This window comes from Pelodiscus sinensis, chromosome 9, assembly GCF_049634645.1.
Source record: "Pelodiscus sinensis isolate JC-2024 chromosome 9, ASM4963464v1, whole genome shotgun sequence".
Lineage (NCBI taxonomy): Eukaryota > Metazoa > Chordata > Testudines > Trionychidae > Pelodiscus > Pelodiscus sinensis.
The window spans coordinates 21,674,424-21,696,998 of NC_134719.1; the positions used below are offsets into that span (position 1 = coordinate 21,674,424).

Sequence of the window (22,575 nt, forward strand, 5' to 3'; positions counted from 1 at the left end):
CTATTGCCATTCAAAAGCATGTAACTCTCAGCAAACACTCCAGAATATACTGAGCAGTGTCCTTTGCCTCAGTTTCTGACTAACAAATGTCCTTTTAAAATTAGACTATTCTTTTCCTCTGCGGCACCCCACTCACAATTGGTTGTCCTTGGTCAGCAAAGACCCAGAGTTCACTGGTGTGTTCACATGGGTTCATTTGGTGCCAAAATGGGGGCAGGGAACATAATGAGCAATGCCTCTGCTGCTGTTCTCTCTGCTGCCATTTGCTGCTGTAAGTTGGACACACTTGCCATTGCTGCTGCCACGGGCTGTTCATTGACACCACTCAGCTCTGCCTCTGTCCTTACTGCTGCTGCCACCTCTGCAGCCGGGCATTCTGAGGTTCCAACATTTAGCGCAGCTCTTAGTGATTAGACTCTCTCTGCTGAGGCCCTTCATTTTCTTTCACTGAAACACTGACCCCCCAATATCAGGTCTAAGGATTTACCCCTACACCTGTTCCTCCTTAATTTCAGCTCTACTAACACCGAACAGAAACAAGAAAGCTGTGTCTACATCGGCACCCCTTTCCGGAAAAGGGATGCAGATTAGACACTTTGGAATAGCAAAATCCGCGGGGGATTTAAATATCCCCCGCGGCATTTGCATTAACATGGCTGCCGCTTTTTTCCGGCTTGGGGATAAGCCGGAGAAAAGCGCCAGTCTAGACGTGATTCTCCGGAAAATAAGCCCTTTTCCGGAGGATCTTTTATTCCTACTTGAAAGTAGGAATAAGAGATCCTCCGGAAAAGGGCTTATTTTCCGGAGAATCACGTCTAGACTGGCGCTTTTCTCCGGCTTATCCCCAAGCCGGAAAAAAGCGGCAGCCATGTAAATGCAAATGCCGCGGGGGATATTTAAATCCCCCGCGGATTTTGCTATTCCAAAGTGTCTAATCTGCATCCCTTTTCCGGAAAAGGGGTGCAGTGTAGACACAGCCAATGTTTCTATTGAGTTCAATCTGCTGTCACTGAACACTGGAAAGGGGAGGATCAAATACTATCTAGGATTCTTTAGGCAGAGTCCAAAACATCGCCATGCCCTATCATTGCACTCTGATTTGGCCTCCTCTCTCCCTGCTTGACAAATGAGGTTCAGTTTAGGTCACCTCCTCAATCAGGGCAAGCTAAGCACATTTCTGTTGTACTTTACACACACAATAAGGATAACAACATTTAATTATTCCCCACATTCAACACTAAAGTGAATTGTAAGACAAAATCAGGCAAAATTGATCCTCCTGGCAATGCAATTCTGTCTGCTGAACACTTAGGCACACTAGGTGGTCCCATCTGAATTCAGTCTGTTCCTCAAGTCTTTCCCCCCAGTTCATTATTAGCTGTCAGGGAAGAGCCCAGTAAGACCACACTTACATAAGGAAATACTCTCAAAGGAAGAGGGACAAGAATTGACAGGTCAGCTGCTGAAGCTGAAATTCTGTAATAGCATCATGTCTTTGTACTGCAGGATCTTCAGCAAGATAAATCAACACATACACAAACGTCCTTGAAAACATGTAAAGAACTGAGAAAGCCTCATTAGCAAAATTAAACATCCCTTCTCAAACTAGCATCATGCCCTCAAAACAAAAACTCTAGACGAGGGAGGGGGCTACAAGTGAATTTACTATCTCTTTTTCAAGTCCTATGTTCTGTGTTCACGATTTACCTTCACTATATGTACCTTTGGTGATGTGATATGCACTTTGTTGAAGTAAAAGGCTGTTTGGAGGCATGGCAGGGGTATATCTAGTAGACACACAAGTCAAAGTCCTCTGTAGAAAGGCACACAGGAGCTGTGCATAAAACTGCTGTGCAGTGTGAAGGTTGCAACAGTTGAGGAATGATGCTAGCAGTTCTCCACAGCTGGGCTTAATCAAACTAACAGATTTCTACAGAAACCACTTGTATAAAGCTGAGCACACAGGTCAGGATATAGCCCTAAAATCTTTGCTCCTGGTTATGTAAATATTCCCACTGGTTTGGCACATACTGCAGTTTCTCCGCACTAAAGCTAATTTTCTTCTAAATTACTTGAAACAGGAAGGAAATCAATTTGGCTGCTTTCCGAGGAAAATAAAGACAGATACTTGATTGTTCCAGATGTTTTATTTCATTTTTCTCTACCAAAAAACGTTCACACAGAAATAAAAATGGCCAGCACTTAATCCTAGACATAATTAGTTTGCAGCTCTAGATAAAATTACATGTATATATACTTTAGCAATATAGAGATGGGGTAAAGTTGCTAAGGTCTGAAGTAATATTCATTATTAACTGAAGTATATATATGACTAAGAATTAGACTGGAGAAGCTATTAGGGGTCTCAGATGTACTTAACAAGGCTATAACCCCCACTAAGGGGAAAAGGCAAACTGGAGGCATTTGTATCACTTAACTCGGTGACAGAAGAACAGTTTACAGTGATTAACATATTTATTGTAGAACACCTAGTTAAAAACAACTCTTTCAGATTCACCAATCCCCTCTTTCACATCTCAGCTGCCTCCTTCCTTCTAGTGCAAAATTCTGCCTTTATCTGAGAAACTCTTGAAAAGGAGGTAGAAGGAAGAGGAGAGTTGAGAGGCACCAAAGTTTATCTGGCAAAATGCCATCCTGAAGCTGCAGGCTGGGATGGTTGTGAGGGCACATCTACAATGTGCTGCTAGGTACTGTTAACCAGTGTGAATGTGACTGTGACTACTAGTAACTGCTGCTTAGACACAAGAGGACTTGGGGCTGGAAATGCCTCTTATCAAGCAGAATAACTCCCTTTGGGTACATAGGAAGTGGAGCAGTGAACCTCTGAGTACACACCTTGGAGCTAATTTCCCCTGTGAAATAACATCCTGAATTGCTATGTGCACATAGGGGAACACAGCCTGCTATTCCTTCCTATCCCTTTGTTTTCTGGACCATATCTTATATCTCACATATACTTGATGCTCTTTTTCCCCGCCATGCCAGTTTGAGGCATAGGGTTATATGTATTCTAAAGGTACACACACACACACACACACACACACACATATATATATTCTCTGACAGCACTTTTCTCCTTTGTCCATCACTTCAGTGACTCGCCATTCATTCCAGCATCTGATTGCAAAATTTCCTCTTTGATTTGAGAAAATATTCTTGTGACTCGTCCCAACCTTCTTTATGAAGACTGTTATTCTTTTTTCTGGGTCTTCCTCAGTATCGGGGTGTGTATGTGTATGCACAAATGATTCCTTTGCTCAACTTATACAAGTGTCTTCGCTTTCCCTTTACCCAATTACTCTACTACTAGTTTATCTACTACTACTTCTCTGCAGCTATCACTGTCTGGAGCAGCCTCTTCTGTATCTCTTATTCATCAGATCTCCATCGTCTCCCAAATACTATATGAAAAAATGTATACCTTTTTCTTTGTCTATCTACAACATTTACAGAGGACTTATCACTGTAATATTTAAATGCTACATAGATCCATCAATTTTCCTCTCTTTTAGAACCAACCACTCAAAGAGACTAATCCTGAAAATACTCATGCACACAGACAATTGTATTTTTGAGAGGAATGCCATTATTTCAAGTTACTCAAATACACAAATGTTTGTATAATGTTGACAGGAAGAACCAAACCGGGACCGCTAGATCTTAGAGCATGAGCCTCCACAGCTTGAGCTAAAAGCCAACTGGCTCTCAGCAAAGGCAATAGAGCGAACTCATTCTTCCTTTCCATAAGTAGTCTAAGTGCTACTACATGGAACAGTAGACAACACCCAGTAGGTGTGTGGGTTACATTTGGCCATTTGGGCCCTAGCTATATTATTTGACTTTGTAAAACATTTTGAGACACAGGCTGCATGAAAGTCACTCCAGAAAAGTCATTCTACAAATCTCTATTCATATGAAGCCAATTAAATGATTGTCATGATGTAGGACCAATTTTGTAAAGATTTGCAGTTGTATTGCAAGACACTATATTAAAACAAAACATTGAAGATAATAATGCTGTAGACTTGCTTGTTGTATAAAACTATTATGGTTATCATTAAAAAATAACACTAATATTAGATTTCTAAAACAATTTTTATTATCCCAATGTTGGGGTGTATTCAGCAAAAAGTTCATAGAAACAAGGGACACAGGAAACTCTAACTATTGTGTGACAGAATCAGTGTTAGTTTCCTGAAAAAGTCCTGCATATTATAGTTTTTCTAATGTAGTTTAAACCTGATCTGCAATGTTTCTATGTATTTCAACCTCAGATCTCTCTGAAGCAGAGAGATTGCCAATTATGGTGAATTGTGTCAAACCCTCTGGTGATTTAGGGACATGTAAAAAACCCTGCTAATACACTGATTCTGCCTTCCTTCCTCTCTGAACTCATTGCAAGTACTGCTCTCTGTGATTAAGCTAGGAAGAATCCTACCTCTAATGATAAGAATAAAACAATCAAGTAAGCCTCTATGGGTAAAAGGCAACTGCATTGATCTACTATATCCCAGTACATAATGGCCTACAGTCATACCATTTCATAAAGTAAACAAGGTCAGGCCTGGTCAGTGTTCAAATAGGATATCTCCAAGGAAAACCCTAGTAATACATTTAGTAGTGTAAGCAATTCTGCTAGCCATACTTCTCTCCCTGAATCATTATAGAACTAATTTCATAGCATGGTGCTAAGGGCACTGTGCTGTTAGAGACACTAACTTTTGAAGGAGACACAAAACCAAAGTCCTTGCAAGTTGCAATTATTTAAAGTCCCAAAGCAATTTTCAGAAGAAGAGCAGTGTTAATCCTGGTGATCTGGCCAAATTACAATCTGAGTAATTGTATTTAGCCTACCTAATATTTCCCTTGTAGTTTCATCTGAAGGAGTTGTTCTCATTTCCACCCCCTAAAGTTATGTAGTTTTACTAGCACATAATTATTGCAATATTTCAAATCAAAAGAGTAGGGTAACTGCTTTAAGCCTTAGGGAGAGAGCTCTCCTGTGGCTTTAATTACTTCAGCCCCCACAAGGAGCAGTGGCTGTGTCAGCAGGAAAAGCTCCTTCTCCGAAATTATGCTGTCCACACTGGCATTTAAACCAGCACAATTTATGTTGCTTAAGGGGGTGGCTAAATCACATCCCTGAGCAATGTTGATTTAAACTCTAGATCAAGCAAGTTGGTTTATGGTATGCCATCCAGCTATGCAAAATGCATAGCTGGATTCATTTTACAGCTTACCTTAAGCCGAGCTGCTACAGCATCTACACTGTGGGAGGCCGAAGGGAGCACACACTCCTCTTGGCTTCCGTTACTTGTCACAAATCACTGTGGCAAAGGAACTCTGAGAAAAGAACACGGCCTTCAAATACAGCAACTCTAGTCCCATAAGTAATAATGAGAATTGCATAGTTCAATCTCCAGTTTGAAAAAGTATTCCCACCCAAGAGTCTGACCTATATCCACAAAAGCAAGAAAGGTGAAATGTCAACCATTATCATCCTCCATTTTGCAGAAGGGTTGGAGGAGATATTGAACATTTTGACCTTGAATGTCCAAGATGTTTCGCTACTCAAATAGAAAAGGACTACTATTTCATCATTAGCAGCAGCTTGATGCCATGTTACGACATTAGACTGTTTTCTTCTCCACTGTTTTCCCTCTCTACTGGATTTAGTGATTAAAAAGTAACATGACTTACAGTTTACTGTGACTTTTACTTTTTTCACATCTGGGACCGAGACATCATTTTCTGCACTGCATTCATATTCCCCAGCCTGGTCTCTTGTAATTCCATAGATGTCCAGGTATTGTCCATTTTCAAATGGTTTTGCTGAAATGAAAAGAGAGCGAAAGAAAATAAATTAACAACAGTTTAACTGGAGTTGCCTGAATGATCATTCAGGTATAATAACAAACTCATGACTTTCTTCTGGATATTACTGGAAAATTTATTCCAAATGAAACTGGGTAATTATTACAGCCTTTGTTCTCCTAGTAGCAGAATACATTTCTAAGTAGGGTGACCATATTTCCCTGTGGCAAATATGGGACAACTAATAAATTGCTCTGATTTAAGTGAGTTCAACAGCAATCAATCAGAACTATGCAGCACAAATGTTCAAAACACCATTAAGTTGATTGAGTCTCATTAAAAGACACACTGCATTATTATCTGTCTCTATATTTTAGATATGTGCATCTGTCTGTCCATCTGTCCGTGACTCCATTTGTTCAAGAACTCCTCCTAGATGGTAAGAGCTAGGACCACCAAATTTGGTAGGCAGCTTCCTCTTACCCTAATTTAAAGCAAGGTCAGGGTTTGATGTGCCAGGAAAAGGGGATGTGCCTATCGTATTCCATGACATAGAAAGGGAGGGAGCTGATAAGAGAAGAGCTATACTGCAGAGTGACCACTTGGGGCAACAGCATCAGCAAGACAGTGGCCAGATGGGGCCAGGGTTCACCATCTGGCTGGGACCCACTCTAGAGCTAGACAGCACACTCTCTTCCCCAGGAGAGTAGAGGCCAAAGGGTGGGCACTCAGTCCCAGGTCTGCCCCCAAAGGGATTGCTGGCCTGCTGAGGGAGATGGAGACCCCCCCAGCTGATGGCTCCTTGTAGGGGTGCTGGGTAGGCTGCCATCTATAGGGGCCAGACAGCCACCCTCCAGTAATCGCTGGCTGCGGGGAGAGGCTGGATAGTGCAGCCCCAGCCTCCTGGGATGAGCCTCTGCCTCCCCCTCCCACTGAAGTCCCAGAGAAGCTACAGTTGGAGCAGCAACACTCTCTTCACAGTGGGATCTGTGGCAACTCCCTAACCTCCCAAACCTCTGCCTGGAATCCAGAAGCAGCCCTAGACGAGCTGCTGGCAACTGGTGCCCTAGGCAAAATGCGCGATCAGCACACAATCGGTGCCCCCGCCTCCAAAGCCCTCAACGGGAGTTTATTTTGGTGCCCTAGGCGACCGCCTAGGTCGCCTGTATTGATGGGCCACCACTGCCTGAATCATATGCCCTTAGCCCCTTGCCCTGATCTCCTCTCACTCCCACCCCATGCCCTAAGCTCTTCCTCCCCTGCCTTGTCTTTATTTATACATGTTCACAGCAAAGGACACCAAAACAACTGGAAGGCAGTCAGCTGCTGTTTGCAGCAATTTTATGAATGGAGTGAACATCACAGCCAAATCCAAAGATCTTTCCCCCTAGTCTGATTTGCGGTTTTCCCCATAAGTTGTTTTTCCCTGCATGTTTAGCACCATCAGAATTTGTATTAGTATTGTCTTCACAAAGCCCAACATGCTTTTCACTAGGGCTGTGTCTACACTGGCACAATCTTGCGCAAAAGTGGCCACTCTTGAGCAAAAACTTGCTGCCTGTCTACACTGGCCGCGTGATCTTGCGCAAGTAAATTGATGTTCTAATGTATGAAATCAGGGCTTCTTGCGCCAGAACTCTGATGCTTCCGCTCAGGAATAAGCCTTTCTGCGCAACTGTTCTTGCACAAGAGGCCAATGTCGACAGGAAACATAAATTTCTTGTGCAAGAGAACGTCTACAATGGCATGGATGCTCTTGCGCAAAAGTACATCTCTTGCACAAAAGCACATACCAGTGTAGATGCTCTCTTCTGGAAGAGTTTTTGAACATGAACTCTTCTGCAAAAGAGTTTTTGCGCAAAAAGCTGCCAGTATAGAGGTAGCCTAAGAGAAGGCTTCTCAATCAACTGGTATAGGAATCCACACTGCGTATCAGAAGTTTCACAGCATAGAGAAGAAAACTCAACAGTGTTTTATTTACCCCATCAGAGGGAGCGGCTAGGGACTGTGGGGCCAAGAGGTAGCTCAGGGGACCGGGATGGGGTATCTAGGAACTGTGTGTGGCTGGGGGAACCAGGGGCTGTGTGCAGACAGGGGGATATACTTCCGGATTTATAGATGGCGTATCTAAAGGCTGTGTGCCAAGAGGGATTTGTAGTCCCCCCCATTCCCTTAGCACTCTGCCAGCTATGCATCTGTGTCCCCCACCCTGCAGGTCTTACCACCTGTGTGAGCAAAGGAAGCTGGGAGCAGAGGGGCGGCTTCAAACCCCTGTACAAGAGCAGTGATAGGAGATGAGGGACCACCACCACAGCCTGTACCATTGCACCAGCCCCATGTTGCCTGGCTGTGGCTTCTTGCCTCCAAACTGTGCCCTGCACGTCCACTGAAGTTTGGGGGGACAACATTCCCAGTGCCCTCCAGTTCTGCCCCTAGGCTTGGGAGCGTCTTCTTCATGGGGAATGCTAGGGATCCAGGAATCAGCCCCGTCACTCCTGGCTTCAGTTTTGGGGGTGGGGTTGGTTGAGACTTCAGCTCCTGCTTTCAGCCCTGCAGGGGTTGCCAGGGCTTGCGGCTTCAGCTCTTGGGGGAAGGGCGTGTGAGGGCTCAGGGCTTCATCTTGGGAGGAGGGGAAGAGGGACATGCTGAGGATTGGGGCTACTTCACAGGGGGGAGGGGAAGGCTGAGGACTGAGGCTTCAGCCTGGGTCATACTGGGAATTCAGGGGTGCATCATGCATCAGAGTTTTAGTGAAGGGGTGCTGGGAATTCAATATGGGGGGTGCTATTGGGGATCAGGATTTCTAGCCCTGCAACAGGTGCCAAAGATCACAGCTTCAGCCAGAAAGGGCTGACAGACCCCTATCCCTTGGGAAATCCCGTTTTAGGGTACACATGGGGAGGGGTGACACAAACCTCTGACTTACCCTGTAGTAGACAGGAGGAGTGCTGACCAGCAACCGGTAACTAAGGGGTTAAACTCAGATAGCTAGCAAAGATGTTGGCCAGGGAGCCAGGAGAACCAGTGGAGATAGAGGGTTGAAATTTAAATTGGATGGAGGAGAGAGAAGCCTGCTTTCTTTGTGGAGGAGAAAGAAGCCAGGAGTTGAGAGAGACAGAATGACTTAAACCCAGGCAGGACTAACATGTATCTAAGGAACTTGGAGCATGGGAGTGGACTGAACAAAGAGGAGATTGGAAGTAAGTAAAAGGGAAAGAAAAGTGAATCTAGTCACATTCAAGGTAATCTTTCTTCATTTTGTAGGTGGGTTTGAACTGCTCTGTATGAATAAATACACCTCCCCTCCCCTTTTACTACCTTGGATTGTGCCAAGAGACTTTTTCTCTAGTTTTAATAAGTTTTCTTTAGTTGTTCTGCAACATCTAGCAACCCAGCATGTTTTATCAAGTTTATCTTTTGTTTTGTAATAAAAATCACTCTTTTAAAGTAATTATTTGATTCTTGTGTCCTAGAAGGTCTGTTTGTGTGTATCCGCATGCCTACGACTGAGAGGTCAGATAACAGAGACTCCAGCTTGTTTTTCTATGTTCTTTTTTCAAGCTCTGTTGGGGCAAGAGTGGTTTCAAGTGTTCACTCCTGGTTTTTAGGGATAAAAAGCGCTTGATGGTGGCAGCCTTTCTCTAGAATCGGTGCATTATGATTCTGGGGGGGAATTTTTTGTAACCAGTGCCAGTGTAAAGACAAGGTTTTGAAGCACTCTTGCAGGCCCTCTCCTTCTGCACTTGGCATGCCAGAGTGCAGAGTGAGGAACAGTCAGAGTGGGGAACAGCCCTGACACACCCGCACACCCTTACTCTTTTATCACACACAGACTGCCTCACTCTACTGGCTTCCTGTCTTAATGCCTCTGTTCCCTGTCTGAGATCGTCACCTGCTGGCCACCGCCTGCTGCATTCACCTGCCAGACACAAACAGGAGAATGCTGTGGCTGCGTTGAAGACAATCGACCAGCAGGGGGAGAACCAGAACTGAAAACATAAGACAATTAGCATGTTATTTAAAAAAAAGTTGAGACAGCTTCAAGAGGGCTTAAATATGGGACTGACATGTTAAAAATGGGATGGATGGTCACCCTAATTCTAAGGAAAAGAAAGAAAGTTTAACAAGGAATATTTTAACAACTACTTCCCAGGAAGGGATATACCCAAGGATATGCCTTAGTCCCCACTCTTTGGAGACATCTACACTGGCATGATTTTCCGGAAATGCTTTTAACTGAAAAGTTTTCCGTTAAAAGCATTTTCGGAAAAGCACGTCTAGATTGGCAGGATGCTTTTCCGCAAAAGCACTTTTTGCGGAAAAGCGTCCATGGCCAATCTAGACGCGGTTTTCTGCAAAAAAGCCCCGATCGCCATTTTCGCGATCGGGGTTTTTTTGCGGAAAACAGTACTGTGCTGTTTACACTGGCCCTTCTGCGCAAAAGTCTTTCGGAAAAAGACTTTTGCCCAAATGGGAGTTGCATAGTATTTCCGGAAAAGCTCTGACGGTCTTACATGAGATCGTCAGTGCTTTTCCGGAAATTCAAGCAGCCAGTGTAGACAGCAGGCAAGTTTTTCCGCAAAAGCAGATGATTTTGCGGAAAAACTTGCCAGTCTAGACACAGCCCTAGGGTCATGTAGTAAGTTTCATTGTCAGAAGGGGGTTACAATGAAATCTGAGAACCCCAGGTTTACACTTATGAAAATGTCACTAACTGGTCCCACATATGCCAGCTCTTTCACAGGAAAGAAACCACCAAAAACACCAGTTCCCAAAAGCAGTAATAATAAAACTGCAGTGGAAAAATATGAATTGAACAGAACAGTGATAAAATCTAGTGAAATAATTTACAGGACACAGTAAATTGCACCAGGATTTTTTTCCCATGTTGATCATAAGAGATAAATTATGAAAAGTAATCTTCCACAAAAGAGCCAGCTGTTACTCTTCAGATAGTTGACTGCTGCACTGTTGCCAGGGTGAATCAATTTCTTGGAAACTTTTATTTAATCTCATTCTGAACAGAAACGTATGTTGTTGTTCTGTACTGCATAAAACATATTTGCTTGTATGTACTGTAAACTACCTGTATGTGCTAATACACCTTATGCTGTTGCGGCACTAGACAAGAATATGGTACTGCAGACACTAAATTTGGCATAAGAAATCTATTTCACTGCATTAATCAAGGAACCCTTTGCAGATTAATTTTTCAAAGTGTACATATTTGGCATACATAACTGCAGTTCAGGACACTGATTGTGAAATTTCATTGTGGCTTCTCTATGAAGGAATAGACCCCACAACTCAAATCCAGAGAAATCAAGCTTTGCTTGGCTATAACCTCTGTGGTTGGGTTGGAAATCCACTCTTATATAACAGACAGGTGATGAGGCTGCATCACAGACTCTCTCTGACAGGGGTTTTCAAAATCTGGGTTGCGGCTTGTAAGGGCAAGCTGCTAGCTTGACACAAAATGCTTTGTTTACCCATGCCTCTGCAGGAACAGGCGATCATAGTTCCCATTGGCCACAGATCACCATTCCCAGCCAATGAGAACTGCAGGAAGGGCTCTATTTGTAGCTACTTATAGCACCTTGCCACATACTCAGTAAAAGAACAGGATACACAATCTACAATCTACCCGTCTTCTCTCCTGTGAGAAATTACACCATAGAAGAATAAAAATGTGATTGTGCCTCTCCTACAGAGGATAGTTGACAAAAGTTATAAAAGAATATCCTCATCCTTTCCTCTGGGAGAAGTTAAAGCAAGAACTGAATTACAGGGAAGAAAAAAAGTTTCAATGGGATCAGAGGTGAACTTTACAAAATATTATGGGAAGCACAGGTCACAAAGTCCATAAAGGATCCAATGAAATGCTGCCAGAACTCCATGAACTTATGAAACTTATTCAGCTGCAGAGAGAGGACCCTATCAAATTTCCCATCTCAGAAGGCAATATTCCAGTGAATCACATATGGCATGTTAGTATTTTTCTATTTATCCAAAAAGATTTACTCTAGTCAGTAAGAGTATGTCTACACTACCACCCTAGTTCGACTCTTTAGAGTCCCAAGTTTGTATAATCCTACTGATGTAGAGGCTACTTACTTTTTGTTTAAAGTTCACATTGCAACATAAAGGAAATCAAAAGCTGGGTGCATATAATTCCAATTTTACAAAGAAAACTGAGATACAGAGAGGTTAAGTGACTTGCTTACAGCTGAACAGCAAACAAGTTGAAGCTGATATCCTTGTCTCGCAGAGATTAGTGGATGTTTTTCTAATGATGTCAATGGGATCAGGATTTCACAATATCCTGATTGTCAATTCTAACCCCTAGACCACATTGCTTCCCCCGAAAAAATGTTCCATATGCTCTATCCATACTAAAAACATCACAGTACTCATTTTGGGTAAGCCATCCCACTTTGTAATTTTCTACACAAAATCAGGCCAAGTCTATGATTGCTAAATTTATGAAATAACAGTAATATGGGAGGGTGTCAACACAAAAGCATGCAGTTTGTTTCTAACAGAGAAAAAAGTGCATAAAACACTATGAAAGTATATACTTCAGTATGTTAGAAATCTTTTTAAAATCACGAGATTAAAAACTCTCCAACCAAAATTTCTCCTGGGATTGAATCTATCATGAAATCTTGCGCTAGGGTGGCTCTACCCTGTGGGTAATTAATGGTTTTTTTTGAAATTCTGTTTATCAACATCAATTTGGAAAGCAGGCAATGAGCAAAGTGTAGTGTCTTGGAAATCCATAAAATAGACATTCACAATCAGGCCCACTGAGAGAGAGAAGGGGGGCGACAAAGGGAGCAACTGCACTGGGGTTCAGCAACTTAAAAGGGCCTGTTGCTCCCTTCTCAGCTACCACCGTCGCTATGGCAATATCAGCAGTGGGCAGAGCCCCAGACCCTTTAAATCACTGCTGAAGCCCTGGACAGTGTGATTTGGGTAGCGCTGAAGGGCTGACTGAGGCTAAGTCCCAGCTCCCGCCCCCCTCTGCTTGAGGCCCTGCCCCTTCCTTGGGCCCAGCGCTGTTCCCTCTGCACCGCTCCCACACACACGCCTTGCCCAGAGCCTGGAAAAGTCTGTCAGCCACCCTGTTCAGGATTAAATTCACTAGCCACTAACTAGCACGCCTGACTAGAAATCCAGGGTTGTTGTTTTTAAATGCCTAAAAATATAAGAAATTCCCCAACTTCCTCTATTCCATCTCTAGATTTCTTAGCCGTTCCTTGATTGTAACTGTGCTTGTGACATTTACTTTGCAGTCTAAATGAGATAAAACTCAGACTCAGTAGAGGTCAATATTGCTGCCACTCCATATTGACAGAAGTGACAGCTTATGTATATTGCATAACTTTGCTAGCACACCAACAGAATTAGTTCCCAATTCTGGTAAGCCCTCATCAGTCCAGTTGAAAAAATATGAACAGAAACAATATCTGCAGGGAAAGTGAATGTGTAAATAAGCATTGACAAAAGTTGGCTTCTTGCTATTGTTTGGGAGAGAAGGTACTGAATAACAAATTGCCACTGCTCTTACTCCTCACAACTACTATGTAGAAAGCTTGGGTTGGGGGGTCATATGGTACCCATGAGGTTGCCTACTCCCAGACCTTTCCACTCTCCACATATTAATTCACCTCTAATAATTATTTTCCTAACAAACTGGCAATAAGTTTTTGACATAAAATTTTAAATTAAAGCTCTTGATAAACTTTAATCTTTTGAATATAGATTCCAATGAAACAATGAGTGGCACTTTAAAGACTAACTAATAAAACTTAGTCTGTAAGGTGCTACAGGACTCCTCATTGTTTTAATTTAACATTAAATTGGGGGTTATAGCAACATCTACTGACTGAAGTATTGTTTGCACTGATCTTCACAATTTACACTGGTAAACAGAATATCTTGAAGAACTCTGCCTCTGATGGGTCATGTTATAGTAAGCACAAGTCCCTTGGAACAGTAAATATTCCTGATATGTAACATAAACTATAACCTAAATCTTAAATAGCAGTAGTTATTCAATTTTCTGAATAACAAATTGTCACTGCTTCAACTCATCACAATTACTATGAACATGAATTTTTTATATTGTTGATTTTTTATATTTAGATTTGGTGCTAATTTACATTGATTTACCAAACCAACTGTAAATTTACAAGTGACTAATTTATATATACATAAAACTTCTATAGGTAGTAATATATTATAAAGGCTTTTGAATATCCAGTAGTATTTATAGGGTAATATTTGACTTAAAATATATTTTCATGTAGACATGTTCATACTATTACCAGATATATAAGGAGGGGAAGGACATCAGGGATCTGAACATGCCCACATTGACTTTTTTAAAGTCTGTTAATCTTTTGTTTTCTGTTACAAGTATACTTTGGAAGACACATGATATTTATCTCTAGGCCTTTTTGTATATATGACACATTTGATGGCTCAACTGACGTCATAAATTCACTCAAAAACAACCAGTCTCTAATATGTATCATAGAGATGTGACTTTACAGTATCAGTGGGGAAATATGTATTTTAAAAATAAGGTTATGTGTATTAATATACAATTTGAAACCATGCGTGAATTTTCTTGGAGTATGCTCCTGGAATGCAAGGGGACTTAATCAGCTGTCCAAAAGGATTAAAATCCTGACATACCACAGATTAAAAAAGTTGCAAGTAGATTTATTGCAGGAATCTCATCTAGCAGAAATATATGCTAAAGGAATCAGGAAGATGTGGATAGGTCATGGCTGGGCAATAAAATGGTGGCAGTTCACCTGGGTTAGCCCATGTTTGGCCATTGCCACTATATTTACCTGCACCTCCACAGATACAGTGATTGCAGCTCCCACTGGCTGGGAATGGTAACTCATGACCAATAGGAGCTGTGATTTCCCCATACTTGCAGAGGGGCAGGTGAATATGACAGGGTGGGGGTCTGCCAGGGTTTAGCCCTGGTAGACAGAATCCAGCTTGTCGGCTGGTATTTCTCTACCCCAGGATAGTCCATGACTGTCATCCATCACTAAATTCTAAGAGCAGAGGCATATGCAACTTCATTTTAAAAAGAATTAACTTCTCAATATTTACAGTCTTGGTCTGATCCCAATGGAAGATTCTTTTTGAAGGCTGCTTCAACTAAAAAAAAAGATAATTCTAAGAAGCATTTACAAACCAAGTCAAAATAATTCTAAATTTCTCAGACACTGCAGACATTCTTTCTAATAAAAAAAAAGACATTTCTGCATCACTGAGAGGCAATTGGAGTATTATGGTAGACAGATATCTGGACAAATCCAATTACTTGAGACTCATCTTTCAAAGCACAATAGGCCAACCCTCATTACATTACAATCTCAGAGCTATGAGCGCATTGAGAATGGAGGTTGTTTGTAACTCTGAAATGTTCATAACATGGAACCAAATGTTTGGGTTGTTCTTTCAAAAGTTTACAAGCTGACTCACTACAGCTTCAAAACTTTACAGAAGAAAATGCTGCTTTTAACTATCTTAATTTAAATTAAATAATCAAAGAAACTGGTTCCTCACGTTTTCAAATTTTTTAAACTTTCCCTTTTTATTAACTAGTTTACTTTTAACACAGTATTATAATGTATTTGCCTTTTTTGGTTGTTTCTACTGTTGCCTGACTGTATACTTCCAATTCCAAATTAGGTGTGTGATTGACTATTCAGTTTGTAACTCCGAGGTTCTAATATATTAATGAACGAGTTTGATTTAAAATGTATATGGAGATGGAGATACACCAAGAAACATGAGTAGACATATTTATCTACAGTACAATTATCTTACCCCAGAACTGATTTTTTTCTTGTATCTTCAGAACTAATTCTGGCATGCCAAGAAGCAACTACTGATAATCAATTTCAGGTCATGCAACCATTATATTTACCTTAGATACTGGTTACATATCATTAAAACCGTAAAGGTGGAAACTGAACACAATGCTACTAAGAGTTGCAAAGTTTTGTTCCATAGACAATTCAATCTTGCCTTCCGCACAAAGAAAAAAGAAATCACACAGTTACCTGAAATATGATCTTCTCAGAAGCTCTGAGAGCTACCATAAGGATAAATTCATAGAGCATGCTTCCCAAAAGAAGGCAGACAGACTCAATTCTAGAGTCTTGGGACAAGGAAATAGATGAGTTGCAGAGAATGCACATGGCTGACTAAAATAATGGAAACATCCCATGTTCTCTATTCAGTCACAAATGTAAATACAGGCAGTCCCCGGGTTACGTACAAGATAGGGACTGTAGGTTTGTTCTTAAGTTGAATTTACCAGTCGGAACTGGTACATATTGTAGGGGAAACTCTAGCCAAACATTTTTTTTAGTTTTGGATAGCATAGGGAAAGGTTAACTCCCCTCTAATGTTTGTTTTGCTGTCTGTTCCCCTGTTCAGAAGATTTCACATCTATTTCTGTCCCTGTGACAAACTCAGGACTAAAGGAGTAACTCATCAAATACCAAACAACTCTGCACCATGCTTTGAGCTAATAGCTTTATTTCCACACACCACCCAGGGTTCTAGGAGGAGGGTCCTTTTTTTGCTAACACAATGAGGCCAGCACTTTGTTTGTTTTGGTGGAGTCTTTGTTTGCCCAGGGAGCCCAGCATGTATAGGGGGAGGAGGGGCGGAGAGGCTGCTTTTGTCTGCTGTTCGGCAGCCTGTTGCTCAGGGGAGGGGGCAGCCTGTTGCTGGCAGGGGGGGAGGGGGGAGGTGTGCAGGATGCGAGGCCGTGGGGGGGAGGGAGCAGCGGGCGTGGGGAGGCACTTTTCCTCTGCCCGGCAGCTCTGCGGGACCCCAGTCGGAGCCGGCCCGAGGAGGAGGAGGATCCTAGGACCCAGGTGAGCGAGCCCCGGGAATGCTGCTGCGCATGTGCGGGAGTTGCCTCACCTCGTTCGTATCTAGGGATCCGACGTAAGTCGGATCCACGTAAGTCGGGGACTGCCTGTACAATGAATACTTATCCAGCCAAGTTGAATTTGCACTTAACATGATCTAAAGAAATTATTATGAATGGGGAGATAAAGCAGGCAAACTTCTTGCCAGAGACTTCAGATGGAACAGGCCTATGACAGTATTTCTTGTTCCTACAAGATGAATGGGGGCAGGAGTGTGTAGAAGCCACCCTTGAAACAGTAGAATCAATTACAGCAATTCTATAACATTTGACTGAAATCAGACAACTAACTTGACTCTTACAAATTTGACCATTTCATTGATGTCTGCCTTTTAATTCCCTAACTTCAGAACAAGCGGGGTGCGTTTAGATTGCCAGCTGTCTACTCTGGCCGCTTGAATTTGCGCAAGAGCACTGACTTTGTAATGTACAAAATCAGTGCTTCTTGCGCAAATATTTTCACGCTCCCACTCGGGAAAAAGCACTTTTGCGCAAGAATACTTGCACAAGAGGGCCAGTGTAGAGAGGAAATAACTGTTTTGCGCAAAAAAGCCCCGATGGCTAAAATGGCGATTGGGGCTTTCTTGCGCAAAATCGCATCTAGACTGGCCACAGATGCTTTTGCACAAAAGCATCCGTGCCAACCCAGACACGCTTTTGCAGAAATATTTTTAACAGAAAATCTTTTCCGTTAAAAGTATTTCTGCAAAATCATGCCAGTCTAGACGCAGCCGTGTTGTTTATGGAAGTTATCAGAATACAAGAGATTTCAGAGACTATCAAAATATGAATCCTGGCAAGACCCCTAAGATGTGATGGCTTTTGAACAATTTCTACCAAACATTTTGTAATCAGCTATCTAATGTTCTTATAAAGGTCTTCATTGAAACATTCAAAAAAGGAACCTTATCTTATAACATTTAATTACTTTAGTATTAAGGAAAAATAAAGGTTGCTGCAATTGTGGCAACTTCCACTCAATATAGATAGTGAATGCAGATTGTAAAATAATTGCAAACATTTTAATGATGCAACTGAAAACCTTCATTACATCGATTATACACAGAGATAAGGCTGGTTTCAATAAAGGAAAATTGGGTCCTGAAAACTGTTCACTTGGCTCAGATGCTCCATAACTTCCTCTCTAGCTGCAGAGAAAGCCTTTGATAGGGTTGAATGTCCTTATCTAATGGATTTAGAGACATATTCCTGAATTGGGTGTCTCATTGCTTTTTATCAGCTAAAACAATTATTTCACCATTTCAGCTAGAAACAAGGATACAATGGGGCTTTTTCCTCTCCTTGACCCTCCTCTCTAATATCTCTTTTGAGCTACCAACAACATATATTCCTCAGCACTTAGCCATTCAAGGTGGACCTTTAAACAGGAAAGAATACAAAATCAGTTTACATGTTGATGACATTTTTGTACTATTGAAGAATCCATCCTGATGAATAGTATCTTTATTGAATGTAGTTGATATTTTCAAAAGATCTCAAGTTTTCACATTAACTGGAATAAGTTGCAAGCAGTGAATATATCCAGAAGACCAGATCCTTCATAGTTTTAACATTTTCCTCTTAAAAAATTCAGTGCAATAACTTATGAAATGCAATGAAATGTGTCTTAATCTTCCCACTATTGTTTCTATAGATATTGGATATATATTAAAAGAAATGTCCATGGATGTAGATAGGTGGCATTTCCTCATTCTAATGGGGAGAATAGAAATAGCCAAAAGGAGTATCAGCACAAGATTAATTTATATCATTAGTCTATCACCTTTCCAGGTCTCTATTGCTCTTTGCTCGAACGTATAAGTTTATCATTTAATTCATATGGGATAAAGAATAGTCTCAGTTGTTACACACTCAGCAAACTAACCAGTTATAGGGTTGTATCTATATTATCTAGCATTCCAAATGTGTCCTGTTATATGGTATTTCTTCTCCAGTAACTGTGTATAGACACCAGCCTGGTCTGAGATTGAAAAAAGCTTAGCTATGCCATTTGATATCCTTTATTCTTTTATATATCTCATACCCATACCATTAAGGGAAAATCTAGTTTTGCATCTACATGGGGCATTACAGTATCTAATCTTACCAATTGTCTTTTTGTATGAACATGGGATATCCTGTGCTTCACAATCAAGAACAACTTAATACTTACAAGAATTTGGATAGAAAAAAGATTAAAAAAAATTAAAGATATATTGCAAAATGAGAGACTGGTCTTCTTTGATTACATGCAGAACAAGCATAAGCTACTGCTGTCTCACAGTTCCCTTTTTCAGAAGCTATACTCAAGAATTCATCCAAAAATAGGGGACAACTGCTCTATTTCGATATTCTCTGCTCTAGAAGAGCATGTTAAGAAATATTAAGAAATATGGAAACATAAAAGTCACTTTGTTGGAATTACTTATTGGTGGCTTAATTGCTTTGTATTGTCTCCTTAATTTCAACAAACAAACAAACAAACAAACCACCACCACCCCAATTTAGTCTGTCTCAACAGAAACCTGGGAAGATATCTGACAAACAACTTGAAGTATCTTTGATATTATCTTATGATTCTACCAGAACAAGGTATTAAACAGGTACTACTAGACTACAGAATGTTTAAGGCATGATGGGCAACTGGATATGCAAACAGCCACATTAAAACCTTTCCAACACCCTTTCTACTTGCCAAAAATACATGCATTCTGGAATGCTATATTTAGTGCTCTCTCAAACACTTAATATGGTACTTTATTTCCTTCTTCCATCTTGTGTATTTTAGAGGAAGAAATGAGTTGGTATTGCCAGTTATTATCAGAAATGGATTGCAATAACTAATTTTAGTGGCCAAAATAGTTATTTTGAGAAAACAGAAATCTGCAATTTCTCCCTCATACAGAGACTGGTTTAGTGAATTCTCTACTAGTGCATTAATAGGAAAAATTGCTCTGTGTAATAGAAATGCTTAGAAAAATATGAGGATGCCTGGTGAAACATGAAAGTATTGCATACTTTTGCAGCTTAGTTTATATTAACCCCAATGCTCAAAGGTTATAGTCTCACCTATCTATTTAATAATTGATGCCTTGCATGACCTCTACGGGTTCAGGGGTTTTTTGTTTATGTTTTCATGTTTTATAAATAATTAATGTTCAATTTTTGTTATGTATATGCCATCTGAATTTTAGGCATGCATTTTTAGGCTTTGTTTTGTTATTTGTTTACACAGTAAAACTCCATTAGTCCGGCATCCAGTGCTCCGGGACTCCTGATGGTCCGGCACCATCAGGAACCCGGAAGTGCTGGGGCAGCCGGACAGGCTTCCCCCATTCAGCTGCTGCTGAAACTGACCAGCAGCTGAATCGGGGAAGCCGGGAGCAGAGCAGCTGGGGTGTTGCCGGGTTGGTTTGGTAGTGTTGCCCCTCGGGGCTGTGGGACCAACCCGGCAGCACCCCAGCTGCTTTGCCCCAGACGTCTGGATTCAGCCGCTGCTGAAACTGACCAGCAGCGTCAGTTTCACCAGCAGGCTGAATCCGGACGCCTGGGGCAGAGCAGCTGGGGTGCTGTCGGGTTGGTCTTGTAGCGGGACCAACCCGGCAGGACCCCAGCTGCTCTGCCCCAGGTGTCCCCAAGTCAGCCGCTGCTGAAACAGATCAGCGGCTGATTCCAGGAAGCCCCGGGCAGAGCAGCTCTGCCCCGGGCTTCCTGGAATCAGCCGCTGATCTGTTTCAGCAGCGGCTGAATCGGGGACCCTTGGGGCAGAGCAGCTGGGGTCCTGCCAGGTTCGTCCCGCATCGCCGTCCTTTGGCGCTGCAGGACGAACCCGGCAGCACTCCAGCAGCTCTGCCCCAGGTGTCCCCAAGAGCAGCTGGGTTGCTGCCGGGTTTGGTCCCGCAGCCTTGAGGGGCAGCACTACGGGACCAACCGGGGGCAGAGCCTGACTATCGTAAGGGGGGGCTATGAGAGGTGTGGGGTGGCATCCCCTCCCACCCCACTCCAGACCCCTCATAGCCCCTCCTTCTGATAGTCCGGCATATTTGATAATCCGGCACCCCCTGGGTCCTAAAGGTGCCGGATTATCGGAAGTTTACTGTATTTTATATGAAAACAAAAAAGGTTTGTTTTTTATAAAGAAAACTTGGGAGTGCTTACATGATTCTTATTCGAGGGGTGTATAACCAGTGTTGCCTTTGTAAATCTATTCTATTAGTTTGAGGATGATATATAGCCCTATTAAAATTCCCTGGTACAGTACAACTATCTTTGCTGAATATTAGCAATTATGTAACAGCAGATTTTTTTGTAAATGAAGATAACTGGAGAAAAAGATCAGAACTAGACAGACTATGCCACTAATTCTTAAAAAATAGATTATAGATCCTAAACCATAGATTTTTAGTATGCTTTTATACAGTATAGGGGTGTATGGGGTGTTCAGGGAGGGGTAGCACCTCTGATGTACGGGCATGTCGTGTCCTTTTAGGGCAGCTCGTCCACCTTTGGTCCCCACTTGTCACTCAACTCTCACCTGTGGCTCCTAGTAGCTGTAGCATGTGCAGCGGCCACACCCCGGGCAACAGCTTCGACAGGCTGGCTAAACCAGGTTGAGAGTAGCCGTTGGGTCATCGACCTTCGGTGAGATAGGGACTTGTCTATCCCGAGCATGTGAAGACAGACTCCGGCGGATCGAGCGGATGAGACCTACTAGAATAGGACCAACGGTCATGAAGGTGGTTTCTGCAAGCGATGTGGTACGCTAAGAGCACGGCAAGACATGAAAGATGCCCTGGTCAACCACTGCGCCCAGCCCATCTCCAACCGTCTCGACATTAGTCCTGCCATTGGAGTAAGATGGAATCTGGGAAGAGAGAGTGAGGCTGACTATGCGCACCTCTCCCTCACTTTAATCCAATTCACGCGCAAGTCTTGACATCTCGACATCTCCTAAGTCCTGTGGCGACGGGCGAGCAACGAAGCAGCAGGTGTGGATACACTGGGAGCTGTAGCCGTGGACCTGCACACAGGCGGCTCAGGTCTAATGGTCGTCTTCTTGCTGGTGGAAGCAACAGCTGGATTCGGCGTCTACCTGAGTGACTGAGCAGCCCTTTTTAGGATTGCACTGCTCACCTCCGTAGTAAGAGGAAGGGGCTAGAAAAGGTGCCCTAAACATTGTTTGCTTCATAGAAACCTGGCCAGCTTACCACAGCTGGAGGGGATCCCATCTCATGCGGTCGAACAATAAAATTTCGAACAAAATGCAAGGTGACACCACTCACTATTGGCACATGGAACGTACGCACGCTTCAGGACAACCCTTCAGCAGACCGACCAGAAAGAAGAACAGCCCTGGTCGCCAGAGAGCTCACAAGATTTAACATCGATATTGCGGCACTGTGTGAAACTCGTCTAGCAAATGAAGGTCAGCTCATGGAAACAGGAGGTGGTTACACATTCTTCTGGCGTGGACGCAGCAGTGACGAACGTCGTGAATCTGGAGTTGGCTTTGCGGTTAAGAATCATCTTGTCCGCAAACTTGCCAGTCTTCCCAAGGGTGTGAATGACCGACTCATGACACTGCATCTTCCACTACCGAGAGGAAAGCAAGCCACACTGATCAGCGCTTACGCGCCCACAATGACGAATCCGGATGAAGTAAAGGACAAGTTTTATGAAGATCTCGATGCCCTACTTTCATCCGTGAAGCGCACTGACAGACTGATTCTACTTGGCGATTTCAACGCGAGAGTAGGATCTGA

The 22,575-nt window shown here is 42.5% G+C and overlaps 1 protein-coding gene and 1 long non-coding RNA gene across 5 annotated transcripts in view; one reads left to right on the forward strand and one right to left on the reverse strand.

The window, feature by feature from the left end:
• The window catches only part of NEGR1 (neuronal growth regulator 1), a 694,269-nt gene that overhangs the window by 209,913 nt on the left and 461,781 nt on the right, over positions 1-22,575 (reverse strand). For all 4 annotated transcript variants that reach the window (XM_006121060.4, XM_006121061.4, XM_075936237.1 and 1 more), the window contains exon 5: positions 5,722-5,853. In XM_006121060.4, coding sequence (XP_006121122.1) covers positions 5,722-5,853 — 132 coding nt within the window. The remainder of the gene's footprint in view (positions 1-5,721; positions 5,854-22,575) is intronic.
• Positions 16,198-22,575, forward strand: part of LOC142830564 (uncharacterized) — a 217,308-nt gene continuing 210,930 nt past the window's right edge. Inside the window, exon 1 of the long non-coding RNA XR_012905919.1 lies at positions 16,198-16,757. This is a non-coding gene — a long non-coding RNA (uncharacterized LOC142830564). The remainder of the gene's footprint in view (positions 16,758-22,575) is intronic.